The sequence below is a fragment of the Manis pentadactyla genome, chromosome 4 (assembly GCF_030020395.1).
Source record: "Manis pentadactyla isolate mManPen7 chromosome 4, mManPen7.hap1, whole genome shotgun sequence".
Lineage (NCBI taxonomy): Eukaryota > Metazoa > Chordata > Mammalia > Pholidota > Manidae > Manis > Manis pentadactyla.
This window is the reverse complement of record NC_080022.1, coordinates 77,748,064-77,768,200: the sequence shown is the minus strand read 5'-3', so window position 1 is coordinate 77,768,200 and position 20,137 is coordinate 77,748,064. Positions and strand designations below refer to the sequence as shown.

The following is a 20,137-nucleotide window of genomic DNA, read 5'->3' as shown; positions in this document are numbered from 1 at the left end:
GTAAGTTTCCATGTAGATAATTTTGGACTAATATGTCTGTATTCAGTTTCAAAGGATTTGAAGGTTTTGCTCAAATTTGGTCTTTTTTAGAGTCACTTGATTTCGTATTTCAGAGTTAATTGGCTTTAATTTAAGATGGGCAATTTATAAAAATTCTGATATTACTCTTCAAAAATTTTTTTTAGCTATAGAGAAGTCTGAAACCAGTTCTGAACACACTTGTCAGCTCTGTGGTGGTTGGTTTGATACTAAAATTGGATTATCAAATCATGTTAGAGGCCACCTGAAAAGACTTGGAAAGACCAAATGGGATGCTCACAAATCTCCAATCTGTGTTCTGAATGAAATGATGCAAAATGAAGAAAAATACGAAAAAATCTTAAAGGCATTGAACAGTCGTCGTATTATTCCCAGACCATTTGTAGCTCAAAAACTTGCATCAAGTGATGACTTTCTCTCTCAAAGTGTTATACCTCTTGAAGCATACCGTAATGGCCTAAAGACTGAAGCTTTGTCAGTGTCTGCATCAGAGGAAGAAGGGCTGAGTTTCTTAAATGAATATGATGAAACAAAACCAGAACTGCCCAGTGGGAAAAAGAACCAGTCACTTACATTGATAGAACTGCTTAAGAATAAAAGGATGGGAGAAGAAAGGAATTCTGTTATTTCTCCTCAAAAGATCCATAATCAAACTGCAAGAAAGAGATTTGTCCAGAAATGTGTTCTTCCATTAAATGAAGATAGTCCGTTGATGTATCAACCACAAAAAATGGACTTGACTATGCATTCAGGTAAGAGGACATTTATGACTATTTTACATAAACACAATTTAATTATGCTTACTCTAATGGAATGTTGGTAGAAAATACTTTCTTAGAACCTTTTTATTTAACTTTTTTTTGCAGAGCAGAGATTGGTTTTACTGTCATTTCTGTATCAATCATCAGTTAGTGCTCATCAGCACTGAATTTTGTATGCTTCATTTCTTGGTCAGAATGTAAGGTGAGAACAAAAGCAAAAACAAACAACAAACAAACAATTGATCTACAAAAAAAATTTGCTGTGGCTGGGGAATGGGTCTGTGAATGGGAGGCTGATGTTCAAAAGCATAGCATTACTGAAAAGGCAAACAGCTGTCATATTTTTGCCAGTGATCCAGAGTGAAAATGTTTTCAAGATTCAATTGTTGGTTTTCCTACTGCTTTGGTAAAACAAGCAAAAAAGACTATTTAAACTGAATGGATTGGTGTGTGTTGTGTGTTTGTGGTTAACCCAAAGAAACTTCCTCTTCTCCAATTCCTCACTGTATTGTGGGATTGTTTGGTTTGGGAGACCTGTTGTGAGTATAACGCATTTACTGGGGTTTTAGATTTTACAGTAGTGTTGTAATGGAACGGAACAGATGGTTTAGCATAGTGCTTGTGCACCAGTAGTTTTTCCTTTTCAAAGGAATAATTTGTATGTATTGGCAAATGATGTGGCAGGTAAAGCAGCCAAACTTTATGTGGTATTGCTAAGTGTGGTTTATACTTTTAGATGAGAAAAATTTTAAGTGTCTTTATAGGTTTCTTTTGGAAGTTAAGAATGTTGAAGATTAATTTAGATGGTCTCATAATTTTGGCCCTGAGTCAAATGTGTCGAAAGTAAAAGTAATTGGTTAGTGGATTACTAATGTTGATTTGTTTACTTTGGGCTGACTTTGGGGTATTTGAAATATTGGTAGTGCAGTTTTGATTTAAGGATAGGTTATTTTGTATTGTAAGTGGTCTGAAAAACAATTTATCTTACATGGCTTCTGGTTAATAGGGCTCTATCTTTTGTATGAGGTCTTTGAATGTCAATTTTTCATTTTTCAGAAGGATAAAATGTAAGGAAGATGTGTTAGCTGTGTTGACTAAGGTGTAGTACACTTCAGAGGTGGAAAGCATATTTGTGGCTATCACAGTAATGTTGGAGAAACTAACTGAAATGTGCTTGGGGAGTGAGGGTTGTCTGAGAAGTTAGGAGTTTATTGTCTCAACGTGTTTTCTTTCCTGTGATGACTAAGATGTTAGCTTGTTGATCATTTATTTAACACAAAGATTTCAGCAAAAAACTTCAAATCATTAGCTTTCATTATTGATTGCGCGTTCAGAGTAATGAACATAAAATGCCCTGAATAAAATATTGTGTCTAACAGCTGTTTAGTGGTGTGTTTTACCACCTTTTCTCCCAGCCTTCATCAGAAAGCCTAATTTAGTATTGAGCCTTTTACGGTTTTGTGGGTAAAACACTTTAATTACCACTTTGTCAACTAGACTTTTTAATTCTTTTTATTGGTAACGTTGTAAGCTTTGAAACTTCTCAACAGAGCTGTGCTATTCAAATCTCAAGATTGTATTTTAGGTCTAGGAAATTATCTGCGTAACACAGAAATCTGCAAGAAAGTGATAATAGGTATTAAATCGAGAGGAGCTCAGGTTCAAAACACTCCTCTTCCACCTTTCCAGAGAGCGTGGGTTGGCTCCAAATGCTAACCACAAACAAATAATAGTTAATTCCCCCTCCTTATTTTAAGTTAAGCTAATTCAATGAACGTTTTTAAACCCTCCTTATTGTGGTACTTCTCTTCACGCTTTTAGCTAAGAAAATTTCACTTTTTGAAGTGAGAACTGGATTATAGTTTTCTTTTGAATGATAGGTATGCCTGTGAAGCTTAGAACATGTGTGCATTGCAATACGACGTTTACAAGTGCTGTTAGCCTGTCCAACCACTTACGCGCTTATGCACGAAAGAAGAGTGCTGGACTTTTGACTGGTACAGGTATGTTTGAACAGATAACACAGCAAGTCTGTTTGATACAATACACTTTTTTTCTCACCAGACTGGTGTTAATTCAGATGATATTTATAACTTTCTTTGGTAAGCAGCAGCTGAGTCTGAATACACATGAAACTTCAGCAACTTGTAAACTGTTAGATATAATTTTAAGCAAGTTATTCTTTTTCATTTGGCTTTTATTGATTTGGGGGAAAAAACAACAGCTGTGTGGAACTTTTGAGCCTACATTATTCCCATTGATTTTTTTAAGTATAATATTTTTTATTTTTAAATTTATTTTTGTTAGAGTCCAGTAGACCTCTCTTTGGTAGAAAGATTGTAGTTCTATAGCTTTGGGAGATGCTTTCTTAGAAAAGGAGATTATTATGAAATTTCAAATATATACGTCGATTAGAACACTAGGCAAAACTAGTAAGTTTCAGTAGTCTATATAGATCAGATCTTTAAAGGGGCAAACCTTAATTAATAATGGCCCATGTTGACGACTGAGTAGATTTTTCTTTTAATGCTCCTAAATTATATTTAGGATTTATAAATATAACGATGCCCGTAAGTGTTAACATGCACATTTCTGTGTTATTTTTGGTTGGTTAGCCCAGCCTTGCAGATACCTCTTCATACTGCTAGTCTCTGAACATTTTAATTAGCTTACTCATATGTAATACTGCTTCTTACCCTACAAAATGCCTTGCTCCTTTTGTTTGTAGCCTTGTCAAGCTACTCTGCTCTAGCAAATCCCATTTCTCTCACATCTTAAAATATGCCCTCTTTTATAAGCTACATAAATCCTTTGGCCTAAAATTCTCCTTCCAGTCTTTTATTTCTCTTGCTCTTTTAGATCACTGCCTTCTGCTTTCTTCTAGTTGCTGTTTTCCCAACATTTTTGTTCTTCCCCACGTCTTCCTATGGCTTAAATCCAATATGTTCTTGCTATCAAAGAAACACTTGTATTCATACTAATGTCTTTCTTCTGCTTCTTTGCTTTATCCTTTGACTTGATACTACAAATGACGAAGGATAACTGTTGACTGTATTAAAAGGAGGGGAATAGAGTTTTACATTACTGGATTAGTTCTCCTACTGAGGTTTTAGTTTTTATGATGCTGCTCCCACCTTCATCAACTTGGAAGGTGACTAGAGGCAGGGAAGCACTGAAAATAAGAGACTGTAAGAAGAGAAGGTCATCATTATTGTTATCATAGTTACTAACTTTTATTGAACACATTTCTATGTCAGGTACTATGGTAGGCAGCTTACATGCATAACATTCAATCTTCACAACCACCATATGAGTTATAAGTACTATAGTTTTCTCAATTTTACAGGAAACTAGGGCTTAAAGAACTTAAACAAGGTACCCAAACTTACATAGTTATTAATGGCAAAGTTGATTTTTAAATCAGGGCTGTCTTACCCTAGACCTTTGTTTTTAATCACTATTATCTATCACATACAGAATGAAAGCAATTGAAAATTGTAAAATGAAGTTGGATTTAAGGTGGAGAGCATTCTAGTGAAGACTGAATAATAAAAGCCTAATTAGAAAGAACAGAGACCCAAGAAAAGGTTAGACCTAGGTTGGATTTTGGGGGAGTTTAGAAAATATTCCATTCTGAGAATTCAGGCAGATTATGCAAATATTCAACAGGCAGATCTCTTCTAGTACAGATTTGGTAGTCCATTAAAAAATACTTTTACCTCATCTGAAAATCCTTCAAAACACAGGATTAATTGCTTATAAATAACTGATAGAAATCATCCATTGACCAACAGTGCATTCTAACGAACAATTTATTATCTAGAAACTTTCATTATTAGAGAAAAAAGCAACATAGGATGAATGGGGATGCATCTGAGCATAAAAAGGGGGAGGATATTATTTTTTAAATATCATTAAATACTAAACAAAATGTCAGAAGTGTTAGGAAATATAAAGTGTATGTTTGGCAATCTTAGGGCAGAGAGAAGGGAAATGAAAGCTCAAGAAAGTCTAGGGGGTATTTTCTACAGCTCACAACCACTTTGAAGAAAGTTTTAAAACTCATGCTCTCTTTTCTTAGAAATTCTGAAAATTTTCCTAATTTAAAAAATCTTCTTGGCCAGTAGAACTACACAGAAGGTATCTGTGTTGTTTATTCATACCAAGCAGTTTTCTATTGGCTTTATTAATGTCCTCTGTTTTCTAAATAGAAAATTGCATGTTACATCTATAAATAGCACATACCTATTTTCTTCCCCCTTATCTGTTTCACTGGTATAAAGTGTAGTGGTCCCAACCTATGGGCCTGGAAGGTTCCACTGGATTATTATGAAGATTAGACAATTCATATGAGGAACAAGTGTTATTTTTCAAGAATATGTACATGCTCTTTTGATGAATAAAATACAAAATCATTTTGAAAAAGCCTTACATTTAATTCAAGTATATCACAAAACTGGAGCAGTGAAATGTAAAGGAAAAACAGGTAGGACCAAAGTCTCCATAACAACGTCTAGTATCTGTGTTCCTCATTCAAGCAGTCTTCATTCATGTGGATTTTTAATTTTTAATTTTAATTTCTGTTCTTGAAGAAAAAACTTAGACTAAATGCTAAAGTCAGCTCATTTACTTGTGACAGAATAACTATCAAGCCTTTTTGGAAGCCACCAGCCCCTGGACTCTTCTGTGGAAACCCCTCTGCTTCCCCAAATAGTTATTTACTGATGACTCAGATACACCTAATGATTCCCAGTCTTTTTTGGGTCATTGACTGCTTTGAGAATTTTACGAAGCTGTGAGCCCCATCCCAGAAACATGTACTTATTCATCCATAAATAAAAATTTTTCCATATATAGACTTTGCATATCCCTTGAAGGTTATTGTCCATAAATCCTTGCTGTGGTGAAAAACTGTTAACGGGGAGATGTCAAAATAAAAGTGAAGTGGAAAGAACACAGAATTGGGTATCAGGAGCCCTAAGAAATATATATTTTTTTTATAAGAGTTAGAAGATGCTTAAAGTACCAGACCTGTGTAACAACAAAACTAATTTATGTAGTCACAAATATAAATTACAATAAAACATCCTTCCTGACTTTAGTAAAGGAAGTGATGAAGAAAGTAGGAAAGCTTTGGAACTGAAGACATGGAAGAGGTACCCATACTTGGGACAGAGTTAAATTGTCAAAAAAGAGTAACCTTCACAGATTAAAATTTTGCCCAGAACTAACCCAGTTTATTATCAGTTGGGCAGATTCAAATAAATTGTTTAAAAATTTCCATGTGCTTTCTGTTGTGGATAATCATTTTTGAAGATATTTCACTTTTTTTTTATTTAAGTAGATTTTTCTATAAAGAGACTTGTACCAAAGGGTTTACTTTATGTCCTGTATTATAATTCAGTGCATACTTCGTATTCAAGAATGTATTTCAGTTAATATAGACTGAAGTATTGGTAGGCTTCTTTTTCAGGTTTTGTTCTCTTTAGATTGTTTTACATGCTCATACAAATTTTTTCTTAGTTAATTTCTTATACAGTCTAATAAGAACATTATATAATTTTCATTAAGAATAAAAATTTCATACAATTCATATCAAATGTTTTTGGAGTTTTTGTTTTCACTATTGGCTTTTTTATGTTTGATAATATTTTAATTAAGTGATATCTTTTCTATACTGGCAGTATTAAGAACACAGTCTTACTAAGTTATTAATAAAGTGCCCATACACACTGATGTAGCCCTGTTGTTCCAACTGAGTAACAGTGCCTCTTTCATAAGTGTCCTGGATTGGATGATAAATTATAAAACTTCTAACATATTTAAAATTATTTAAGGCAAAGTGTATTCTATCAGCTTAATCTGCAGTCAGGAACCAAAAAAAAATTATTTTTTTGAGGTCAAAGTAAGAATAATTTTCAACAGGTAAAAAGACAGAAATAATTAAAGTCCAACTAGAGAGAATGTTGTGAAAGGAAATACATCAGTAAGATGAATGCCTGTTTGCATTGTACTTCTCTGTGGTACAGAGCAGTGTTAGCTCTTGAAAAGGAGAAAGAATAATAGTGGTGTTCAACAGTTTTGTTGGGATTCCATGTTACACGACCCTGTATACCAACTCAGATTTAAACATATACTCAACTTGTTCACTCACCTGAATTGAGTGTGATTGTGATGCACCCTAATATTTTCTATTTTATTCTTTTTCATTAAAAATTAATGCTGGTCATGACCCAGTGAATTGATTTACTACTGACTAAGAAATCACTACCCACAGATGCAAAACACACATGACTCATTCCTTTAGAGACTGGTACTGACTAGAGTCAACAATTAGAAATATTTTAGAAATCATAATACTTATATATGACAGCAAGTTAATTTTCTTTACTCATTATATTCAAATGTTTACAGATCATATTTTATTAATAAAATGCTGACCTTCAACTATTTAAAAAGTAAATTAGAAATTTCTAATTACTTAAAGTTAATGCAAGAAAAATAATTTTATATGCAGATGTATTTGTGGGGTCTTAATTTCATTGTTTTCGGAACACTTCCATGATAACATTTCAGAAGTAAAGCATGATTGTTGCTATTCTGCAGCAGACTTACCATTATAATTAAAGAATGACTTTTCCAATGAGAAGAAAACACTTAGAAAAATTGGTGTTAGAGCCTTTCAGTCAGTACCACTATTGTAATATATCTACATTCTTTTTTAGAAAAGTCAGTGTTGTTTTTCTTCATACCATCCACTTTTAAGTGGAATTGTAGACTGCATGTTACCTAATATAGCATCTTTTGCCTGTTTTCAGCTTTAATGATGTAATTGGCCACAGGGGCCTACAACAACAAGTGCTAATGAACATGTAACATGGTACCAGGTGTGTGCTGAGTGAGTGGATGAGCCACTTTAAAAGTAATTCTCATACTGTGGAAAATGCTATAGGAATACTTTCTGCTGTTACAGAAAGAAAAAAATAATATTCTGAAAGCTTCTCAAGGTTGTGTTACTTGTCTTTTCATGAGTGTCTCTGCAGTGTCTTTTAAAGTATTATTATTATATTGCTTCTTCAACAGACTGCATGCTTTTATAATGATTCATTCAGCCCAAAAGAGGACAAGTAGAAAATTACCTCCTCCTTCTTATGATTAAAATCTAAAGGAGCAAATCAGCTTCTAGTTAAACAAATACCTTGATAACTCCTGCAGACGAGGCTGTATGGGAAATACATAGAAGTATGAGACCTGTCCCGATCATTAAAAGAACGTTGGGGAACGCTATTGGTCACACATACAAAACTATCAAAATTAGAGAACTATGCAAATAGTATACAAATAAATGGTATATTGGCTGTAAGTGCCATAGGATATAAGAGTGTTTGTTTTAGTCTAGGCCTCCTTTCCAGGGCAGTTGGGAATTGTATTGGGTTCCTTTATTCCTGCTGTCCTTGCTACTTATCCCATTGTTAAATACAGTCTCAGAAAGAAAAGGAAATAAGAAAAATAGTTCATGCTGGTATATTTCTTGTCATTATATTTAAAATGAGAGAGAAAGATAAAACCAGTAGTCAAAGACAATTTTCATTGATTCAACAAAAGACCCTGCACTCTAGCTACATAAACATAATCATTATCCAGTGGAATAAGTGCACATGTCCTGTTACAGAAAGCTTTATTAAGGTTTAAGCTACACCCTGAACATGAAGGATGAGTAGTTTTAGGAAAAAGAGATGCAGTAGACATTCAAAGTAGAGAGAGCATAGTGTGGGCCCAAAGGGATGAAATTTGGGGCTCAAGAGGTGCTGGGAGATTCAGCTGTAGGTATTTGGGAAGATGGTCATGCTGGAAAGGTGGGGTTAATGCTTTGACAATGCTTGCTAGAAAATTTAGGAAGTCATTGAAGAATTTTTTTTTAAATAAGGAAGTAATGTGTTCAAACTTTATTTTAAAAAGTTATCCCTGATACATTGAAAAATGGAGTTCTGTATTTTCTTGGTTATATAACTTACCTCTGCAGTACTGTGCTTCATTAAAGGTGCATGTATCTACATGTATTTATCTGCACAGTAATGTATCATTTATTCAGGATTAGCAAGGTAATGAATCATTCAAGTTAAGTAAATTTTCTGGGTAATCGAAGACTAGTTAGTGTCAAACTTGATATTATCCTAACCATTTTGATGGTAATGTTTCTAAAATGTTCATGAAACAGAACACTGAATATAATTTAATCATTTGAGTATTTAGAGTCACCCTTGTGGATGCTAATTGTGTTATTATGCCAGTAGGAATTGGGCTGTTTGCCCACAATACTAAAAAATTATTGGCTGATTAATTCACTAATTCAAGAAGCTTCTTTTAGCTCCTACTGTTGTTTACGCATTGTGCTAAGTACTGCAGGGATAAATGAATTTACAATGTAGTAGAAGCACATTTATACATAACACATATATACATATATGTAATACGAAACAGATTGTGTCACTGGAGAGGTGTGCATGAAATAACTGTGTAAGTTCGGAGGAAGAGGAAGGTACTTTCAGCTAGACACAGCAAGGACTCAACACGGGTTTTGGAAGTAGCATTTGATTTGGACCCTGAAGGATAGCTAATTAAAATGGAAATGGGGGTTGGGATCCGGAAGGAAGATACTTGTAGGAAGGAGCAACTTAGGACAATGTGGGAATTTTATTGAAAATACTGGGAAGTAGGAGGTAAGGGAATAGAGGTAGACAGGTAAATAATATAAAATGCTATCTATGGCATTGGAATTAATTTTGTAGTGAGGAACTAGTAAATATTTTTTTTCCAAAGATTTTGAGTAAAACTTTTAAAACTGTCTTGTAAATTAAATTTAAAGACTTTGGTGGGGAAATGGAGAAATTAGAGGTGAGGTCACTTTAGGAGTCCTGAATGAGGACACTGACAATGGGAATGTAAAGGAGGGACAGTAGATGGGCAGATAATACTATGGAAGTAAGTAAGCAGAACCTGGCAGTTAGAAGTAGAAGAGTAAGAGGAAAGAGACGTGGCTCAAGGCTTTAAATCTTGTTATTGGGAGGATGATGTTAGCAGTACAGTTAATGAATCTACTACCATGTAGTCATAGGCTTCATCACTTCTTTGGCTGTCTTTGGTCTAGCAACACCTCATCCATGCATCTGTCTGCAGTAACAAAGCAAATTTTAGCCACACCGAGTGCATCAGTAAGTTTGTTGTTAGCAGAATGGAGCCTAAGAGTATTGTAGCGTAGAATATTTACATTTTATTATGTCTGCTTTTGTTAGTCATTGGTTATTATATTTAGGAATTCTGTTTGGTTGGTAATCTTTTTTGACCAACATCTTGTTTTTTGTAAAAGTCTTAGTCCCTTAGCATTCCTATTGGTTTGGTTCTGCTACCTACTATTTTTCTGAGTTTTGCTTTCTTGTGTCTTTTCCTGATTTTTTTAACAATCGACTTAACCTGGAGGTTCTATATTCAGATTTTTTTTAATGTGTCTATTATCTTTATATCCTCAGTTGTAATGTTGTGTTTGCCATGATTTCTAATGGAACATGAGTTTTTGTTAATGCTCTTTGTAATCTGGATTAAGATAGGATTAGAGTTTACAATAATAGGGCATGTTTTGGCTAGAGCTAAACTGTAGGTAATCTGCTTTAAGTGACTTTATTAACAGAATCATACACAGTCTTCCTGTTTTGGGGGTTAGGGCAAGAAGATGGCTTGTTGGAGATGGGTGGTTCCTCACTTATCTAAGAAGTGGGAAAGTAGGATTTACTATTTCTTTGTTGTGTCTGGAGTTTGAGAAATGAGGTGAATTCTTGCTATACAGTATGTAGAATATCTATTTAATTGTGGTCTTTGATGGAAGTTAGCTAAAACGGAAGATATTCCTGGTTGGCAACAGGTTTGATTATAGTTTGGATTCTAGCTGTCATGTGTAAAGCACTACAAAATTATAAAAAGCCAAATCAGATCTGTTGGATTGTGGATTTGTGACATTTAGACTTAACTGTTATAATTATTGTAAAACCTATCTAATGTAAGTTGAACATGATGATATCAAAGATAATTTAATGGAAATTTAAAAGTAAGGTGGTTTCTTTCACAAGTTTTGTAAGCAGGGACAATTAATTACTCCTACTAAATATGAAATGGTATTTTGGAAATACTTAGACTTTCAGAGGGCAGGGAATGTGATTACATTCAAGTAATTCTAAACAAAAGTGATTTAAGGCAGGTTTGTCATTGTGTATTTTAAGTTCATTTCAGTTTTGGATGTGCCTTGGTCTAGAAGAGCAGTTGATACTGATAAGCATTAATTTTGCTTAAATAAACAGCAGCACCCAAGTCCAATCCACCTTAAGGAGACACTTACATGTTTTTTTCTTACCTTTTACCAAGGAGAAATAATAACATCTGGTATTCTATTAACTTTAATTGACCAGTAAGCAACTTGTACTTTGGGTATTGTTAGCTTTTAGTTAATGGCAAGCTGGAAAAACTAGTGGGCCAACAATTCCTCTGTTTATAAAAGTGTATGATAAAGTATCATATTTATGTTTAGTTTTTTTTTTCCCTTCACATCTTGAAAACACTTACTCAGAATATTCTTTTACTAATCATCCTTTCTATGAAATAGCAGAGGCCTCCACAAACAAATGTACTTTTCTTCCCCCAAGTAGACCCAAATTTTTTTAAAAGCCACCTTTATTTGGTTTAACTCTTTCTCTGAACCAGTCTATGACTGCAGCTACCCTTAATACAATCTTCTACTTTATAGGGCCAGCTCAAGTTACCTGTCTCTTCTAGACCAATACTGTTAGCCATAAGCCTCACACTTAAAGGAAATTTGCTTTTCAGGTATTTTGCATTTCATCCTCTAACAGGTAAAATGTTAAATCATGCAGGATCAAATAAACTTTGCTGTGATTGCTTTATTATTCTGGGTTAGTTACTGTTTTTTAGTCATTGAGAAGAGAAACTCTAAAAATTGATGAAAGTAATTTAGGTACGGAAAAAAATCCAATTTAGAGTGAAAATTTCAAGGGAAAATGGTGGTCAGTGTATACTTCTGAGGTTGCTAATTGTGTATCTGTCTATATGTGTAATTCTGATTGAAAGAGGGATGTTACTTTTCATAACAACAAACCACTTAAACTGCTTGTCTCTACACACTTGAAATAATGGCTCATTTGATTATAGCAGTACAGCTAAGAACAAAAAATTGGTACTGGGAGTAGGGAAGTCCTTTCCAATTTTAATGGTCTGTAGAGAGAGTGAGATTTAAAAATTCTTTTCTTATTAACTATTTTATTTTTAATGGGCCAAGAGATAAAGAAGAGGTGGAACTGAGGGCTGCCTTAGGGTAGTATCCAGGACCCAGACCTGGCTACATAATTGTCAGGGCCCGGTGCAAGATGAAGATGTAGTTAGCACCACGTGTTCAAAAATTACTAAGAATTTCAAGACTGCAAGAACAGAACATTAAAACAAGTGTGGAACCCTATGTGACTGTATACTTCATACCCCCACAGTCTGTCTTGTAGGCACTTTATGGAAAGAGAAAAGTATACACTGAAGAAATAAGAATTTTGTTTCTCAACAAATGGCTTCCCCTGACCCCATCTCTATTTTATACACGCTAACGTGTTTCTTCCCCTTCCACCCCTACCTCACCCCAAAAAAGCCATGCTTCTTGTTCAGTTGGGGCTGAGGGAAAGAAAATACTATTTGCACAGTCCTATTGCTATGCTTGGGACTTATGAACCTTGAAGGATTAATGGCAGCAACCAGAATTGAATTTATTATCTCACACTTGTGTACCTCTTGGGAGATATGCATCTTCTTCCCACTTCACCACTGCCAGTGCCACCTCCATGACCAACCTGATAATGGTGGTAAGTAATGGCTTACCTGTTTCTCATTTTTATCCCTACTGTTTTCCTGAATGAGTATATACTAAGTTACACTATTGCTTACCCACCTTATACAGGTGAACTAGATGGAGAAGAAATTTTCTTCCCTCTAGTAGGGCTATACACATGACTCTTACTTTAGATATGTATAATGTGGCCATTATATTAAGTTTCTCTCTACCCCAGAGATGACAACAACCAGTTAGGAATGGAACAAATGAAATGGGGTTTCCAACTAAATGAGCAGAGAAGGATGACTGCAAATAAAAATATTTTGGTGATGAATGTTAATTTACTTATGATGTGCTTCTTTACCACAGAAGCTTCAGAGGTTTTAAGAAATAAATCCTCATTCTTTGAGGTCACTTGTGATAGTGAATTAAAAAGAAAATGAAATTCACTGAAGCAATTATTGTATATAAGGGGCAGAAAGGTGGAAAGGGCTTAAGGACTAATAATGCAGAGCCCAAAGTAAATTCTTTTTCTTCTGTGTATAAAATTAGGTAATGTCTCAGAAAACAGACTTGAATTTGTATGTCTTGCGTTATTCATTGATTTGCTTTCCACTGATCTGGTTTAGTGCTTTAAACACATATATGTTGTATTTTGTAACATAGCAGTATCATGTTCTTATAAAGGGCTTCTAAGTCTTCTGTATTTCTCATTCCTATTTGCTCAGAGCTGTTTTATAGAAAGGTATATTCCATAACTTTCTGTATATAACCTTACAGCTCAATTCATCCTCCTTACAAGTAAAATATCCCCAGTAGTAATTTAGATCCTTTATAATTCAGGTAACTGCAAAGATTTTTTTATAGTCTCCTGGTTAAAATTGATCACTATTTTCTGCCACTCTGAGGAAGCTTAGGAAGGCTTGAGTGAATGGGTTTGTTCCTTTCTTAAGCAGTTATACTTAAAGAAAATAAATTAAGAATTTCTAGAACTAATATTTTCTATAAGTTTCAAGTATGGAAACAATGTTAGATTTAAAATACTTTGGAACAAAAGTGTGTGTGGTTTTTATTTCTTGACACAAGTGCAAATCCTATTATATACAAAGAAAAGCTTTGTATATCTGTTTGGCAGATTTTTAATATAAACAACTTTGTTAAACCTTTGGCTATTTATCAAAATACTGATGGACCCCATTATACTAAAAATATGAATATGTTGGTGATGTTCTGTTTTTAATGTTTCTGCGAATTTTGGTAGAGTCCAGAATAAAAGTGCTTTTCCTTCTAAATATAATAAAATCTGTTAAATGAGAACTGTTAAATGAGAACAGAAATGTTTGTACATCATCTTTTTCATTTAGTGGAACATTTTGTGTAAACCATCTTTTTCATATAGAGAATACCATATAGATGTCCCCTCTGTGTGCATATTAATGATACGTTAAGTACTCAATTTTTTAAACAAATTTTTCTGAAATGTTTGGGCAGTATTTCAGGGGTAAAGGTTGGGTGTTGGTATTACAAAAAAACTATTCCTGTAAAATGTATTCATGTTTTGCCTTCTGAAGTAACTAAGTGACATTTCAGAGGATAGGAAATTTAAAAGTAATCATGAAGCTACTAAGATACTGGCGTGTTTAGATATAATTAATTACCAGAAATTCCAGGTTTTAAATCTCCTTACTTTATGGACAAGCTACCAAAGATTCCTCATGCATTTGGCGCTCTAAACTTATCTGGAATCCTGTATACTGAAGATTCTCAGTCATATGCTGGCAGGGTTGTCCTACTTTTCAAAGCCGTAATACCTTCAAATATTACTTACTGTAAAACTATGGCATTCTCATTTAAACTTAGATATGGTCATTCATAAAACAGCCTAAACTTCAGAGTGCCTAGAGTCTATCTTGCCTCAAAAGTCAGAAAAATTCTTTTTTTCTCTATTAAAATAAAACATATTTTTACACCTCAGAGTAAGCTTGTCCAATTCAAGTTTTAAAGTATCACGGCATCTAAATGCAACTTAGTTTGTAAACAGATAAAACATTGTTTGCATACCTTCCCCATCACCCACTGCCCTTCTCCCTCAATTTGCTTTACATAATTTAACTTTAGCATTTTGTGAACATATTTTTAAAGGGTTGTTATCATGTATTCTATTTGTACACTACAGTAATTTATTTACATTTTTAAAGGAATTTGAATACAGTGTGGCAACTTTGACAACCAGCAAGCTCATCAAAGTAAGAGTCTACCTGTAATCTCTTGATACAACAAACACTTCTGCTCCATGTAACAGGGATTGTGTGTTGTTTACCTTACAGATAGGGAAAAAGTAGCTAACATCTGGTAGCACTTAGCCCTTTGAGTTCCCTGAACTCTTTATTTCTAGTGTATGAACTGTTTTAAAATCCACTTAAATTCTAATCACTCACCAAAGCAACTAGGAAAAAGAAGGTACTGATTGCAAAATATGTGATACCTCATTCTTCCTACTGGTTGTGAAGAGTTTAAGTGTGACTGCTAGCAACATATTCATTCAAAGAAATGATGCAGAAGTGTTCTACAGGAATGTTGTCTACATTACATAGTGGTGAAACAAATTGCCATTTGTGTGCTGTCTAAATGTCAACAGTTAAATTACTGGGTTTTCCTTTATATTTTACTCCAGGACTATTTGTTGAGTTCCTACTGTGTGCTAGGCTCTTGACTGAAATAACCAATGAGAACTTTATATAAATAGATTTTTCTATTCCAGATTTTGGTTTTTTATTTGAATTAGCCATTCTTCAACACTTAACTTCCTGTAGTTCTTTACTTAATAGATTCTTCTCTGAGGATAAGCAGAGAAAGACTATGGACCCTAGATTTTACTCTTTAAAGAGGCAGGTGACAGGAAGCAGAAACCAGTGGCTTGAATGAGATTTAGGCTTCTCATGGTTTTTAATTTTCTATATGACATCTCCTTTAACGTTGCCACTTGACTACTACAAAGAACCGTGTTTACTTGTTTTGTAATGGTAGCATCTATTCTTTTGCAGCCTGGACCTTGAACAACTCATTTCATAGAATCATTGTATAGCCAGTTCCTATTCTCTCTTACCTAGAATTTTTCCAGGCAATCTCACATGCATATTGACAGAAGAGAAGCCATTTGGGTGACTATTTTGTACATTTGTTTCCCTCCCCCTTGGATTCCCAGAGAGAAACTCTTACTTTCTCTTCCTGCTAATTAACCAGCAGCACCCTGGAATGCTATCATCCCTTTGTCCAAAGGAATAGTATACTTGTACTCAAAGACCAATAAAATGTTATGTCTTGTCTATTCCTACTTATTAAAAAAATCTTATGTTTTCCATTTATTAAATTAGATTTTTTTTTGGAATAGTGTTCAAAGGAAAAGTCAAGTAATGGAAAAATTTCAAGAACAGCACTAAAATTTTGATCTACTTTAATATAAAAATCTTTTTTTTCCCCTTTTTAATCACATTTTTAAAATAAGCTATAGGAGAAAATGGAAAACAAGTAAGGAATAGTTAGCACTAAACTTCCAGTCCACTTATAAACTTATATGAGATCATCTGGACTTACATTTATTTTGTAATAAAATAAAACACATGATTGTACGTGCAGTACAGGTTGAATTAAAAAATGAAAGTTAAGCTTTTTTTTTTTTGCCCTTTCAAATGTAGGACCAGCATATAATTTCAACAGCTATTTGCTATCATAGAACTCAAAGTGAAGTGCTATAAAATTGGTCTTTATGAACTTTTTATTTCATTGCTGATGTTCTTTACTAAGTTTTCAAAGCATATGACACCTGCTTAATGGAGTAGTAATCAAATGCAAACTTAATTTAACAATCTTAAATAAAAGGTTGTAATTTTCCTGGAAATAAGGAAGATTTAACCAGGTGTTAAAATAATGTATGTATAAAAGAAAAGATTATCTACCACTGTTATACTAATTGACCAATTTAGTAATTTCAGGTTATTTAGTTACACTTTCTCAGTTCTAGTTGGTATGGTAAAGCGTTATTTGAAAAAGCAGAATAGGAAGAATGTATGCAGGTACTGGTCCTGCTGTTAGAGAACCAGCTGCAGGTTTAGTGCATGCTTCAGGAACTACCAATGAATGCAGACTTTTTCTAACTTGATTAAGATAGTCTGACCTCTCTAGAAATATGTATGTATATTTTTTAATATATAAGAAATGTTAAGTGTTTCTCTTCCCTTTTTAGCCTTAGATTGTAAGCAAAAGAAATCAAGGTCAAGATCTGGAAGCAAGAAGAAAATGCTAACATTACCTCATGGTGCTGACGAGGTTTACATTCTCCGATGCAGGTATATGCCTATATTGCCAAATCTGCTGTTTCTTCGGATTTTTGTCTTGAGACATATTAGCTATTATATTTGGGATTTTCCATTTGTGGCAGGAGGTACATTCTCAACAATCAAATTATTGTAAATAAACTTTTTGGTTTATTTACAGGTTTAAAATCTTATTCAGCTCGTAATCTGTACCTCAGTAACTAATGAATCAAGTGTTTTATATTAGCTAATAGCCTCTGATACTGTGATTTTAAAAAATAGCTTTTGTTGGTGTATTTTATTTATTTGCCTTGTTCAGTTGAATTTGATTTTGTTTTTGTCTTGAGTTCCTGCCTACTGGGAACGCATTTTCTCTCTACTCATATTTCTAAATATAGGTATACAGACTCATTCACACTTCCTTCCATTACTCACCCTCATGCAGTCTAAGGAATTCTGAATTGGGGAAGGGTCTTTTGAAAATAATGGTACATTTTGGGATTATGGTTGTTTTAAAGTATTAAGATATGTAGGTGTTGAGACCTTTTGATTAGTTTTAACCTAGTAACGTTCCCACTTCTGCACATATTACTGGCATTGTTACAGGTGTTAATATGAATTGGCAATTTTGATATATTAAGTCATTTTGACTTTATATGAATTTAGAAACTATTGTTAGGTACTATCTCCAATATATGGTAAAGTTCGCTTCTTATGTTTATGGATTTTATGTGAATTGGTTATCAACTTCCTCTTTAGGTTTTGTGGTCTAGTCTTTCGTGGACCATTGTCTGTTCAGGAAGACTGGATTAAGCACTTACAACGACACATTGTAAACGCTAATCTTCCACGGACTGGAGCTGGCATGGTGGAAGTCACATCACTACTTAAAAAGCCTGCCTCCATTACAGAAACTTCATTTTCTCTACTAATGGCAGAAGCAGCTTCATAGAACAAGGAAACCTTTTAAATAGCAGATTTGAATTGGATGTAAATTTGAAATTCTTTGTCCTTTTTTTTAAGCCACATTAAATTATCCATTTATAAATACAAAAGCAGGAATATGGGGAAAAGTGAACTACAGCGACATCAGCGCAAATTGAGTTCTTCAAACAGTAAGTAGTCTATATATTTTATATAGGCTGGAAGATGTGTTTTTAAGGTTTACTAAGTTTTGTCAGTTAACTGTTCATTCAATAAAAGATCAGTATGAGTAAACAGTCATTAATAAACTGTTGTACATGTATACTTAAAGACAGGCTTATTGGAAAATTATGTTTTCTGCAGTGTTACCAGAATCAAGGTTCTGTTTATTCCCCACAAGACTTGCATTGAAAAATAAGATATTATATTTTGTTTGTATGTATTTAGTGTTTTGTATATTACCAGGAACTGCTAATTAAATTTACTCAATTTAGGGCATTAAACATCATGTACTTCATAGTTTAAGACTGTTCACTCAAATAGGGCAGAGTACTATTCTATCTAGATGTGTAAGTGTTTTTTTAAAATCACATGGAACGGTTTTTTTTATACTAAAAAGTGGAGGGAGATTTGTTTAAACAAGTATTTCTAAAAGAAATATGTACATAGTCCTGGAAATTATTTGTGGTAAGGAAATATTCTTTACTCCAGTTGCATTTCTCAGACAATAAAGTGGTGCATCCATGCTACCTCCTACTTTGTCAACAAAGATGCTATTTACCCTTTACATTTTTGTATCATAATAGATTTAAAAAATCTAAAGTTCTTTATTGCAAGACATCCTTTTGTTAACAGATTTGTTTCTTTTTAATGTTTTACCTAAAATATGACATGCTTACAGGACAAGTTTGCCTCTTTATTTAACATTGTAGAAATGTAATTAATAAACAATGCTCACTACACAGTTTAGAATAGGCTTTCTCATTTATAGTCTCTTCCAAATTTGATCAGTTAGCAAAACTTAATACACAAATTGAAATATTTCTACATATGATGAGAATGTTTACAATTTAAATTTTAGAACTTGTTTTGGATGTGATTATATGTATGAAAATCATGTAACACTATGCTCATGCTAAGAACCGACATAACAGAATTACTGAAATAAATGTGCTGTGAGGAATGGAAAATATGGTGCAGATGTCTTGGTCATAATAAATTGTGATTCTTCTTATAAACTCTTTCCAAAAACAAATTAGTTCTTTTAAACTGCAGTCAGATTCTTTTACAAATAATAGTTTTTGTATGCAAGCACCATTTCATTTTATTTCATGTAGTATGGCTAATACTATAGTTGAAACAAGGATATGCATTGATACTTTTCTTCATATGTAAATAAAGTTAAAAACAGTTAAAATAAGGAGTATTTTGGTAGAGTATATACATACCTCACTGCCAGTGAAATTGCTTTCCTATGGTATATCTCCTTACCAGAAAAATCTCTAAATAAAAAAAGACTTAAAGAAAAATACAATGTCTATAGTGTGAAACATTTCTTATTTTTATCACTGGTGGAATTAGTCCACTTGAGGTTGTGTTTCATTTTATTTAAATTGTTTATTTACCAGGTTACTTTACTTACATACCTTATACGTGAAATTAGGAAGTTGGACTAGATGGATCATTCCCAACCCAGGGTTGTAAGATAGTTTCATTTTTTGAAATGCCTAAAAGAAACTGTGTATTCCTCCACGAAGATTAAAGACTAACTAAAATGTCAAATTTCTTAACTTTTGACTGAAAATATACCAAGTCTATGTATGTAATATACCAAGTCTGTGTATATAATATAAAACCAACTAATATTAGTTGGTCTCTTGCTGAGCAAGTTTCATTGATCAAATAGACATATATGAATATATATTTTAAATTGGAGGACATACTACAGAGCAAGTAGAATACCTCATAGGGAGACTAGCAGTGACTAGAGCTTCCCTGGGCTCCCTGGTCAGCTCTCATTGTTTTAGTTCTTTGCTTTTATCTTATTAAGCCAAGTATCAATATGTGGGACTACAAGAAGAATAGGTACTTCCTCCACAAATCTCATAAGCAAATCAAGATTAAATTTTTTGTCTTAAACTGTATTTAAAACAATTATTTCACCTTATAGATATAAAGGAATTAAATCAAAATAATCAAAAATCAAATAATTCAAATTAGAA

At 33.4% G+C, this 20,137-nt stretch overlaps 1 protein-coding gene across 15 annotated transcripts in view; it reads left to right on the top strand.

The window, feature by feature from the left end:
- Positions 1–19,449, top strand: part of ZNF644 (zinc finger protein 644) — a 112,710-nt gene extending 93,261 nt beyond the window's left edge. For 9 of the 15 annotated variants that reach the window (XM_036889315.2, XM_036889265.2, XM_036889337.2 and 6 more), the window contains 4 exons: positions 186–791; positions 2,681–2,803; positions 16,922–17,024; positions 17,751–19,449. In XM_036889315.2, the coding sequence (XP_036745210.2) occupies positions 186–791; positions 2,681–2,803; positions 16,922–17,024; positions 17,751–17,943 (1,025 nt within the window). In that variant the 3' untranslated portion in view covers positions 17,944–19,449. The remainder of the gene's footprint in view (positions 1–185; positions 792–2,680; positions 2,804–16,921; positions 17,025–17,750) is intronic. The other 6 variants (XM_057500408.1, XM_057500407.1, XM_057500406.1 and 3 more) reach the window with 2 other exon arrangements.
- Positions 19,450–20,137: the final 688 nt, after the last annotated feature.